We start from the raw sequence: 12,532 nt of genomic DNA, 5'->3' as shown, positions 1-12,532 counted from the left end.
CCTATTTTGACTTGCCTTTTCACGTGTTTGTGATGGGTGCCACTGGTGGGCAGAATTGTACCGTGGACTCTGCTTTTGGCAGAGATATATGATTATGGAAAGGGTTTTGTTGCTTTTATTTCCAGAAAAAAAGGATGTTGCTCCAGCTGGAAATTTTTCTCGGAAATACATATTTCAAACATTGGAATTTTCTAATTTGAAATGCATTACAGCTTTGAAAAATCATATCAGAACAATTGTAACATACATTAAGGTATTTCTAATTCTGTGTTTTGGATATACAAAAATGTCTCTATCGTAATTTGAGTATTTTGATACAGCGTAGCATACTCTACTCTCTTGTAACAATAAATTATATGACACTCCAAAAGTGTAGTTATATATATGACTTATTCATCTCTCTATGAAAACACTCTTACCATCTTATTATCCATGTGTTAATGGCCAAGTACAAAGATAACACAATCAAATGAAATAACAATTTATGAATACATGTTCTTTTATTTTTGTAAGCAAAATAACAATTTCTGTATCAATGGAGAAAGCCAACAAGATAACAACATTCACAGAGCTCATCAACACCCTCAACGTAGGCCAACAACATTCATACAGAGCTGAACAACACCCTCAAAGTAGCCATACAACATTCACACAGGCCTCATCAACACCTTCAAAGTAGCCAGACAACAAAATTCATACAGACCTCATCAGCCCCCTCAGAGTAGCCATACAACATTCATGCAGACCTCAACACCCTCAATGTAGCCAGACAACAACATTCATACTGACCTCATCAGCACCCTCAAAGTAGCCAGACAACATCATTCATAGACCCCACCAGCACCCTTAAAGTAGCCAGACAACAACATTCATACAGAATTCATCAACACCATCAAAGTAGCCAGACAACAACATTCATACAGACTTCATCAGCACCCTCAAAGTAGCCAGACAACAACATTCATACTGACCTCATCAACACCCTCAAAGTAGCCAGACAACAACATTCATACAGACTTCATCAGCACCCTCAAAGTAGCCAGACAACAACATTCATGCAGACCTCATCAGCCCCCTCAGAGTAGCCAGAAAACAACATTCGTACAGACCTCATCAGCATCCTCAAAGTAGCCAGACAACAACATTCATACAGACCTCATCAGCACCCTCAAAGTAGCCAGACAACAACATTCATACAGAGCTGAACAACACCCTCATAGTAGCCAGACAACAACATTCATGCAGACCTCAACACCCTCAATGTAGGCAGACAACAACATTCATACAAACCTCATTGGCACCCTCAAAGTAGCCAGACAACAACATTCATACAGAATTCATCAACACCCTCAAAGTAGCCAGACAACAACATTCATACAGACCTCATCAACACCCTCAAAGTAGCCAGACAACAACATTCATACTGACCTCATCAGCACCCTCAAAGTAGCCAGACAACAACATTCATACAGACCTCAACAACACCCTGAATGTTGCCAGACAACAATATTCATACAGACCTCAACAACACCCTCAATGTTGCCAGACAACATTCATACTGACCTCATCAACACCCTCAAAGTAGCCAGACAACAACATTCATACAGACCTCAACACCCTCAATGTTGCCAGACAACAATATTCATACTGACCTCATCAGCACTCTCAAAGTAGCCAGACAACAACGTTAACACACAACTCATCAACACCCTCAAAGCAGCCAGACAACAACATTCAAACACAACTCATCAACACCCTTAAAGCAGCCAGACAACAACTATCCATTTCAGGAAACAAGAAGGCCTTGTGTAAAAGACATTGCAGTAAGCAAATCTAGCAGCATGCATTCACCTTCTCCTGTCATTAAAAATGTCATTTGAAGTCCATGTGCAAAGTGGAAAATCTTACCAGACCAGTTAGCATAGCTACTGTCTCATTATGTATTTTCTACATCATTTGCTGGCAGTTATTATTAGGATTGCAGACATTATGACCAAACAACACACTAAAGAACTATGTTCCAAGTCATGTCCTCTTTACTTGAATACAGTGATGCCCTGTTGATCTAGACAGTAACTTTCCTTGTGAAATGCCCACAATTACCTTTTTTCCTTACATGGAATAATTTTCCTTTGCATATATGTCCATTCCCAGCAGTATTCATCATCCACTTTCTGGGCCAAATGAACTAAAGTGTTTTCACTGTACATATATTTCACCCAAGCAAATACAGAGCGTCATTCTGTTATGGAAGTGATAGTTGCATTTCACTCTCGACCAACAGCAAGGGGACACAGTTCAAACACTTGTTTCCAATATGACAATGGCCATGACAGTTACATGACACAATTATCACATTCAAATTGCAATATTATCACTCGGATGTGACATTCATAATACACAAACAGTAATTATATCAGGACTTGTTGACATTGGCCGAGATGACACCCTCTGAATTGATGTTTAGGACTGAAGGGTCAAAGGGCTGGCCCTTGAAGGGCGAACCTTTGGCATCCCAGGCTTTCCGAAGCATTTCATGCTGTTTCTGGGGATGATAAAAACACTGATAAATATTATGTCCTTATAACATTCTCTATATCAAATACCGTAAAACATTCAAAACCATAAAGTAATCGAAAGAAGAAACCTAATCTATTATCTAAAAACATCACATCTTATCACTGTTGACAATTCACCTTGTAACAAGAGTAATTGTGAAAAAAGAGTAAATAATTAACAGATTATTACATCTCTATATCCTCCCTATTTTACAAAACCTGAGTCAGAAATACAAAAAATCTAGCTCTCTTGGCATCAGAAGCCCCTGCAATAAGTCAAAGCACTTAACTGAAATGTCATTTATTATTCATGACGTCATGTAACTTCATGACAATAACAGACTGACTGAGCTGATAAAGAAACCCAAATTTTTCTACATTTTATAACTAAAAAAAACCTATGGGTAACATATAGAATAATATATTACCTCGTAACAACTCTCCCTCATGAAATTGAAATAATGTTGAGTGCCACTCCCTAGGAGTGGGTTATTATAATTAATGCACTCAGGATAGACAACTGCTTGTAGCTCATAATTTCCTCCATAACAATTCTCAAATTGGAATTACAATTTTCAGAATTCATGTAAATAGTAATAACTAAGGCTATAAAAAATAACAGTCTTGGTTCTCAGGCACAGACCGCATCATCAAAAAGTTTGCCACACGTTTCGTTTTTATTTCCATTTTTTTTTTTAACCCCCCCCCCAAATCCTTAAATATTCCCAGTCCAACGGTAGTCAAATACTGTATTCCAGTATTTTGCTCATCAAGGAATACATTTATGTAGGAAGGCCCTTTCCCAGGTTGATTGTACCAATTGTTTATTGATTACACAACTGTTTATTGGTTACATAATAGCAAAATAGCATTATTTTCCCCAAATGTCTTGTCTTGGATAAATCCAAAGTATCCTCACCTGTTCATGTGACTGTGGAAGCCCTTGGCGTTTCTGCTGCTCATTGAACATCATCTCACCAATCTTGGCCTGGGCTTCATCATCAAGATCCGTCATAGGCCGACTGCAGTCAATGTTACGAACATTAATCTTAGGCTCGTCCTCTAATGCTGATTCCCACCATCTTTCTTCTCGTTTTTCTAAACTTACCTGAAAATCATCCATGGAATATTAGGACTTTGTAATTGAAGAAAGTAAAACAAGATATTTCAAGATAAAAAGAATTTTAGGGATAATGTTGGAAGAAGATAGTTTGACACTGCTTATCTCCCTTTACACTACAGAAGTTGGTCTCACAAGTGTTTCAACTAGAATTATTTAAAATGCAAAACTGGACATCATTTACAAACACAAAGGGAAAAGGGAAACCTTTAAGACAAAATATTTTTCATTCAAATTAAATGATCTTGTTTGCAATAAAACCGGACAAGACTACCATTTGTCAGACTTTTATTTTTGTGGAAGTCTCGGTGGCTGAGCGGGTTAGATCGCTGACTTTGTGTGCTGGCGATTAGGTGCCTCACTCTGGCAGTGTGGATTCGAATCCCGGACAGGACTCAACCAAAAAAAAGTACAAGAATCAGAAAGTGTTATCTCAAATATAACATTTGTTACATTTGACCACCACTTTCTAATTGGCATTGTGTGTTTGTAATTAATAAGGCTATGCCATTATATTGTAGTGGATATTGTATACACCCTGATGTTTCTGAGCACCATGGCATCTACACCCAAAAGGTAGTACCATCGAAGGAATATTTGTCTTCTGTGTGGGTTTTCATTTGTACTCATCGAAAGGAAGTCAACCATATCAGGAAGCTGATATCTGATTGGCTCAAGAACCCATGCATCCTTCATATAGATTGGGCAGTCAAAGTTCACTCAGGCTTCACCTGACGCAACCTCCTATAGAGGAGTCCTCGGATCTTCAAGCAGATAGCAATATACCAGAGTAAAAGATGTGATTTTAATGAGTTTGCACCAAGAATGGGCCTCTTATCATCTGCAGAATCTGACTTACATGTACGTGTTCGGCAGGAACCAAACTCCACATACATTCCTCTTTGTTGACATCCCAGGTCAGATTACCATCTACGACTGTCTGAGACACATTCTTGTCGTCACGGTAACACACTCGCAGATGCCGTTTCTCAATGGTTACTTCAACCTGCTTTCCTTTCTTAATGTACGGTGGCACCTGTAATAATGATTCAGATAACCTGTTAAACACATTAACAGGTACATTATTTTAATATATGATCATACACAACTTAAGACACCCAACATGCCCAAGTTATCTTAGTTATGACCTTTTAAGGTAATGATCAAGCTCTTCAGAGTCTAAAATATAGCCCACACATCAATTTTTCAATATTATTTATCAATTGAGCAATTGACTAACCTTCTGCTACATGACACCACCATGTATTATTAATAAAAAAAACCAGTAAGCAATGGTCATGATGGTTACCAAACTCAATTTATGTTTTTTGAATTTTAAGGTCTTTCAAGGCAGACAGCTAAATTCGATGTTCTAAGTTCTATTGTTAGAAATATGACAAACTTTTATCTCTCTCTACTTCAATAATTCCAAAACGTATTCAGCTATTGTTGCTCTTGTTAACACCGGAAAGCTGTTTGATATTAAAAAAACCCCTAATAATTGCCGTATGAGTAATGTTTCCACTTACAAAGATTCGAATATCAGCATCTGTTATTGACTGTGACCAGACATACTTCTCCCTCACAGCGCCATTGTAACTCATTGGGTTATCCTGGAATGCCTGCTGCTCCCTATAATTGATCGACATGGAAACATTTCACTCAAACCTGTAGGCCAATATCTCAAAATTGTATAACAATGAATATTCTTAAGCTTATCAATCATGCTTATTAGACCAAAAGACATTTTACAAGCCTCAGGCTTCTGAGTAGTGGCTGAAGACTGTGCTTGAGTTTTATGCTCCCCAGGAAGGTGTGCATACAATAGAAATTGTACACTTTATAAAAAAATGTATATTTATATACTTTTCCTACCTAACACTGTGCATTTCTTCTTATTCTTTGATCCTGGTGTAGAAACACCCCAGAACAAAGTTTCCAGCTTCAAAATACAACTTACCCCTACACATCACCAAGTCACCACTGTGTTCATGGGTTACGTACCACTACAATCCCGTGCAACACGAACCCTGTGATCTGATCACCTGACATATCCAGCACCCTCATTCTCAATCTAGGGCATACAGGCTGGTGTAACTATGGTTGGGATGGTTGGGTGGGCATTACGTGTTTAAAATAGGATAAGTATTTAAATATACAATATATTGTAAAATTACAAATTTTTAAACTTATCCTATCTCACACTATGCATGTATCCCACGGTTGGAGGGTGGGGCGCAGATACCCTAGTCTGTAAAAGGACCTCAACCATGAGCATAATGAGTCATACACATGGAAATTGGAACGAAACAATGATTAAATTCAAGGATTTCACATGGCTTAAACTTGTTTAAGGGTTGCTTCAGAAGCCCTCTTTGTGGTACAGCATGACCTTGGGTAATCATGCATTCCATGGTTTCACACAGGACGTCAATCCAAAGAACGAACGCATAACCATAAGCAAGCAGAAGAACCCAGTCAGGAACAAAGTTACATGGTGGAAGAGTCAACCGGCATGGTTGACTCACCCGAGGCAGATCCTGTAGTGAAGGAGACGGTCCTAGAAGAGGAAGATCTGGCTCCACGGTTGCAAGTCCTTCTCAAAGGGAAGTGATGGAAAGATGACTTTTCTTTTTTCTTTTTGCAAGATGACAAAGGCACAGTCACATGGAATTACACAATCCATTGGGTTGTTTCGTGGAGGAAGGCCCATGCTTAAACCAAGGATCAGCGCCGCCCATTTTAAACACTTGCAAAGGTAAGCATGGTAAGTTTTGAAAGCCGATTCTGACAGGGTAACACACTGCTGACATCATGTATCAATATCACACACTCAACGACAATCACAACAAATAGGATGGGGGAGCAAGCGGAAAAAACAGGCGATTGCAGTCTGTGCAGAGGGTGCTCACAACTCCATATTGTAAACATATATTCAAGGTAATGTTAGACAGAAGTGGTAGCTCTGAGTTAAAAAAAAAGAAAAAAGTATTCTCTGTTAGCTATAACTTCCGACAGAATTGAGAATGAGGTGCTATATACATGATATATGTCAGGTGATCAGACCGCAGGGGTCGTGTTGCACATGATTGCAGTTGTGTGTAACCCATGGTCACAGTGGTGACCTTGTGATGTATGGGATGTGTTGGGGTGGTTTTTTAAAAGCTGGAAACTTTGTTCTGGGGCGTTTCCACACCAGGATCAAAGACTAAGAAGAAATGCATAGTGTGAGATAGGATAAGTGTAATAATTGAACACTTTAATTTGACATGTATGTTGAACGGGGTCATATGTCATTAACTTTTAGCATAGCCCTATGTAGTGTGGAGTTGCTTAATATTATTGTCAAGCAGACAGTATCATGTTATGGTCAAGACAGCAACCTACTTGGAAGTTACTGTGCCTGTATCTTCATCCTTCTTCTGACTTGGTAGAGTCTTCACATCACCAGCACCAACTGTGGAGGGGACAGTGGTATCGGTGGCATGTGGTGCTGTTGCTTTTGGTGTGGAGACAGTAGCAGGAATGTTAGTTTTGGATGTGGTTGTTGTCTCACGGGTAACTGGTGGTTGTGTCGGTGCAGCTTTTTGATGAAGAAATATGTAAATAAGTGAAGATACACAGTAAGGTGTAAGTAAATGCAGTTTTAGTCTATAGTCTGAAGCACTGATATCAAGTGGCCTGAAAGTTGGCTGTGGATGGACCAGGCAAATATGAAGTAAACCATGAAGCATGGACATAATACTATCTAAAACAATTGCAAGAGATTCTGTGTGGGGTTGGGACAAGTCCGAATTTACTCCCCGGGACACTAGGTTGTCAAGGGTGGGAAACAGACTTTTATAGTCAGTTGACACCCTTGCCTCAGTAAGATGACCCTACCCAGGTACTCGCTGCTTGGGAATTGTTTTACTGGAGCTCTGAATGATCATGCATACACAGAAATGACTGAAGCTTTTATCTTTCACGAGTGCGCCAACATGACCAGCGTTAGAAATTGGCACTAGTCCTATAGTCCTTGCCAAACTGCCCAATAGTTAAGGTATCATAAGGACTAGTAGAAATTTGCCATTTTTTGCTACATGTTATCATGATAAGGGCAAGTAGACTAAAAGTGTTAGTTTCTACCGCTGATGACCCGCCTGTACTTTTTCAATGCGTCATATAAAACTTTAGTGCACCAATGACGCAAGGGCATGGCCTAGAATGAACACTGGACTTTGTATTAATTATTGTCCACATATCTATTTATAACTATAAGAACTGTTTTCATTAAATCTTTGCGTTTTTGGTGCAGTTAACATGTATGGCGTCTGAAAAAAGTGTGTGTGTGAATATGTGTGCCCTTTGTTCAACCTAGGACAGGGCAATACTTACTTTTGGCCAAACTTGTATCAGCCTTTTTCTTCTCTCTTTCCATCTCATCCTTCTGAGCTAATGCTTCATACTTCTGGAATTCCTGATTAGAATTGAAAAAGGAACAGACATTTGAATTAAAAGCACTTATGATCATGATAATTGTGAATAAAAACAAAATCATTTTAACATAAGGTAATAATATTCTTAAAAGGGTCACAAGTTAAACTAAAATAATGGTTTATTGGACATGTTTGATATTACTTTGAAACTGTTTGTCATGTTGTGATGTTGATAATAAATATGTTACTGCAATAACATGCATTTATTATTGTCAAGTCACTATATAACAGAAATAATGCTGATGCGACGTTAAATTCTAACTCACTCACTATTATTGGTCAACTTAAACACTTAGTTCAAAACAAGTTAAATTATAGTTTCTTGTCCATTGTGAAAAGTGAGATCAATTTCAGGGGAAAAGATTGATTGTTGTGACAGTAGAATAATATTAATACATGGGATGTTAATCACATTATACATGTTATATAATTTACATCCACTTATAAATGCTTGGTAACACCACTTTGAAATTGATTGTGACATGGCATGTCAGCTTAGTCATGTCAATTATCATATACTGACCTTCAATAGTAGTTTAGCTGCAGTTCCTGGTGGAAAACCAAGCTTGTCATCTTTGCTTTTCATGATGCGGAAAAAGTCTGTCCTGTGAGAATAGAGAATGTTATTGTCATTGTTATTTGTATCATCATCATGAATGTAATAAAAGGGTTATAGCGAAAACGGCACCTCAGCAAAATGTCACAGGGCGAAAACAGCACCAACTGGCGAAAACGGCACCTCGACTCAAGCGAAAACGGCTACTATTGCCTGGTGAAAATGGCACCTTATTTTTTTACACCTTGGTCAAATAAATGATAATAAACTTACATAAAACAAGTAAGAAATTAGACCCCTTTTCCAATTTACTCGCCGACTCTGATGGGTAGGCGCAGTTAACTTATTGTGAAAACACTGTACGCTTTGAAGTTTTAAGTACTTTTACTCAATTTAAGCTGAAACTGTATTTAAGAGGCCAAACATGGTGCTGTCAGATCACAATTATTCACAATGGCCTTTCGATGTGTTGCATGCGAGAAGAATGTCAGAAAAAATCAACATGCTGTATCATGTGCTTACTGTGGTCCGTAAAAAAGAAATTTGACGGACAGAAGAAGACTTCCCTTTCCGCTGTTTGAGATGCGTAGATCCCATCATTGAAAAGGTGATCGGTAACTTTGATGTCAGTTTCCAATCAGAAGATGCAGAAGAAATGAGAGTACCAAACCAGGTACCAGGAAAGTGTTGACAGCAATTCAAGTCCGAGTTGAGGTATTAATATTGTTGTTATAACTGATTGATGTATTGTTCTCGGTAATTTACAATAAGCTCTCAATTACATGTTGAATAGTTTATTGTTACAGTAGAGTAATTGAACGTATTATGTTTTAGGTAAAGGAACAAGCTGTTGAAAACATCTACAAATTGGGCGCCAGTATCGTTGAAGATGCTCAACAGAGACTCGTCGACCCTGAACAGGCTGGTGGACACCAAAACCACTCAACCCTCATTCGCATGGCGAACTGAACCCGGGAACTGTTGCGCCCCAAAGAGCGAGGACTTTGGACTACTAATAATAAAGTAAACTACATAATGCTATTGTATAAATTCTCAGAATAACCGCAATTTTGTAACAGAACGAATATTGTATTTTAACTTTTATTCATATTTTCAGATTGCCGAGGACTTCTTACCTGTCCGTATTAATACATCACATACATCCTATAACATGTAAATACATCAAATACCATGTAAATAAACCATATATATTACTACAAAAATCGTTCTTATCATTATTAAAAATAGAGGTGCCGTTTTCGCCCGACACATAGTAGCCGTTTTCGCCAAACAATGCCAAATGCAGTGCCGTTTTCGCCAGAGAAATCGGTGACGTTTTGCTGAGGTGCCGTTTTAGCCTGCACCCGTAATAAAATAAGGCACTTCAACTTACATCAGTAAAAGATAATATTTTCAGACTTACATTTGTCATGCGTTTGAAACAACAAATCAATCCATCGGCATCTAAAAGGTCACCTTACAGAATACACTATTACAAGTCCTGGCCCACTGTGTGTTCGGTGACAACTTGGTGATGGCTCTGATTGTACCAGCTGCGTACAAGACATTCTGCTATATAATTACCAAACTTGAATAAAATCTTTAGGAAATTTTGGAATTCAATCAATCAATGTCCTAGAATATACACCGATCTAAAATGGCTTAGCTGAAACTTCCAGCAAAGCTATTTTAGATCGGTAAGTGAAACATGCTGGTCATTTGTCTGGGAAATATCAGCGGATATTGATAAATTAATGCCGGTGAGGTGAAATAATATCAAACAGGCTTATCACCTACAACTGTATAGGCAGACACTTTACAGCTATGGCAGAATACATGTCAGACGAAAGGTAGGTCCTATCATCACAAATGATCACTGAAAGAGGCTTGCTTGGTTCACTCGTTGAGAAGTCCGAGTTTGACAGACGGTAAGTAGCAGGTACACAAACAAGGTGATTAAGTAACTAACCTTCTGTATAGGAATCCGATAACTACATCCAGAAAATTGGTAATCTCGCCTTCATTCGACAATATTCCAAGAAGTGTGGAATCGTATGTTTCGCGTACGCTTGCCATGACCGTATTTTTCAGTTTGTTTACAGCGTTCGCGTGGCGGAAGTCAAATTTCAGGCTCACAAGGAAACGATAACCAACGAGAGTGGTGAAAAGAGAATATTGTGATAAATCAGGCAATTAAAAAGCATTTTATTCAGAGATGACAACAGATACTATACTTGGGAATATATCTAGATCAGTATATACGGAGGAAAGCGTGAAATTAACGCTATAATCGGATAACCAGAATGCACCATTCTTCATGGCCGCGCCCATTAGATTCTAGCATGTCGCTTCCCATTCGGTATATCTTTGCTGTCGCATCACTGGGATTGTTGTCAGCAGGCATATACGACTACCTAAAGAACTTTGAAGAAAATGGATGTGAAATGACATGGATGTTTGAATATCCAAAATATATTGTGCGTGTTTGGTGTCTTTTAGTTTTCTTGTGTAGGGCTAAAAGACGCGCCAGTTTGTTCCGACATTCAAAAACGAAGAAATAATCCCAAATTCCATTGCTCATTAGCAAAATTATTCAACCCAATGACATGACACCTAAGTTTCCTGGTCGAAATTGTGTGTCCTATTGTTATTAGTCCCAAACATGGATGAGCTACATGACTCGACTACCGGCTTATGAACGGGTCAAGGTTGAGGGCACCCAGCTCTGTTGGTGTCAACTTGACTGTCTCACACGAGCAATAGCCCCCCCCCCCCCCCACACACACCCAGCCTTGATATTGCTGGAATATTACTGTAATAGCGGTTTAAAATCCTACTCACTTCTAGATATAGCATAGATAGATGTAGATGTTGTACTAAGTGCTTTGTATAGTATTGGGGCATTATCTCATTGTAATAAGGGTAGTTGTGAGGTTGGGTGTGGGTTAGTTGTCGCTTCTTGTGAATAATTAATTCAATGTAATTTGAGGAAAATCAGTACAAATTTTATCAAGTTTCATGTTTGTGCATGAAGGTTGTCAATTGTGTGCTGATCATTTGGTAAAGGAAGTACTTCCCAAACAATTATTAACCCACCTCCATATGTGAATATTGGACACAAAGAGTAAGACACAACATTCGCAGAATTATTCCATTATAAACACAACCTCACCAAAATCGCTCTTAATAATGCAGGCATCATCTTGACATTTATATACTCTGCAAAAAAAAGAAACGAAAAAATTGATTTAAAATGTAAATTTTATATTTTTTGTTTTTGTTTTGTTTGTTTGTTGTTTAACGCCGCAATACATCAGCAATATTCCAGCTATATGACGCCGGTCTGTAAAATAATCGAGTCTGGACTAGACAATCCAGTGATTGACATTATGAGCATCGATCCACGCAATTGGGATCGATGACATGCATCAACCAAGTCAGCGAGCCTGACCACCCGATCCCGTTAGTCGCCTTTGACGACAAGCATAGTCGCCTTTTACAGCAAGTATGGGTTGCTGAAGACCTATTCTACCCTGGAATCTTCACGGTTCAAATTTTATATGTCATATAAATGATCAACAGAAGGTAATTGATTGTTCAAAATTGGCATACATCATTGTCATTGAACAGTAGCTTTCCAAGGGGATTGTTATCTGTGCTCAATATCTTGTATGGCCACCATTAGAGTCCAAAACTGCCTGGCATTGTTGTCCCATGGAAGCAATCAGATCCTGAATTGTGGCCTGAGGAATGTTCACCCACTCTGCCTGTGGTGCTTGTGCCAACTGTCAGATTTTCTTGGTTGTTGCTGACATGCCCG

At 38.6% G+C, this 12,532-nt stretch overlaps 2 protein-coding genes across 4 annotated transcripts in view; one reads left to right on the top strand and one right to left on the bottom strand.

Moving 5' to 3' along the window:
* Window positions 1–475: 475 nt before the first annotated feature.
* On the bottom strand, window positions 476–10,855 carry LOC124134331 (nudC domain-containing protein 3-like). 3 transcript variants are annotated; one of them, XR_007219916.1, is made up of 9 exons: window positions 10,682–10,855; window positions 8,680–8,761; window positions 8,056–8,137; window positions 7,066–7,261; window positions 5,208–5,310; window positions 4,538–4,714; window positions 3,478–3,666; window positions 1,564–2,545; window positions 476–1,474 (listed from the first exon to the last, which is right to left on the bottom strand). XR_007219916.1 is itself a non-coding variant. In XM_048392127.1 (8 exons), exons 1-8 carry the CDS (start codon window positions 10,786–10,788, stop codon window positions 2,417–2,419), a joined length of 1,065 nt encoding a protein of 354 aa, XP_048248084.1. In that variant the 5' UTR covers window positions 10,789–10,855; the 3' UTR covers window positions 476–2,416. The 3 variants fall into 3 exon arrangements, 1 of the variants encoding a protein (XP_048248084.1); XR_007219917.1 differs by having other exon boundaries at window positions 1,610–2,545; XM_048392127.1 differs by having other exon boundaries at window positions 476–2,545.
* Window positions 10,856–11,028: 173 nt separating this feature from the next.
* The window catches only part of LOC124134329 (GPI inositol-deacylase-like), a 91,704-nt gene continuing 90,200 nt past the window's right edge, over window positions 11,029–12,532 (top strand). The window contains exon 1 of the mRNA XM_046499090.2: window positions 11,029–11,189. Within this exon, the coding sequence (XP_046355046.2) occupies window positions 11,055–11,189 (135 nt within the window). The 5' untranslated portion in view covers window positions 11,029–11,054. The remainder of the gene's footprint in view (window positions 11,190–12,532) is intronic.

The sequence above is a fragment of the Haliotis rufescens genome, unplaced genomic scaffold (genome assembly GCF_023055435.1).
Source record: "Haliotis rufescens isolate VD_foot unplaced genomic scaffold, xgHalRufe1.0.p SCAF_11, whole genome shotgun sequence".
NCBI classification, from domain to species: Eukaryota; Metazoa; Mollusca; class Gastropoda; order Lepetellida; family Haliotidae; genus Haliotis; species Haliotis rufescens.
Note: the sequence above shows the minus strand (reverse complement) of the source record. Positions and strands in the feature narration are given on the sequence as shown.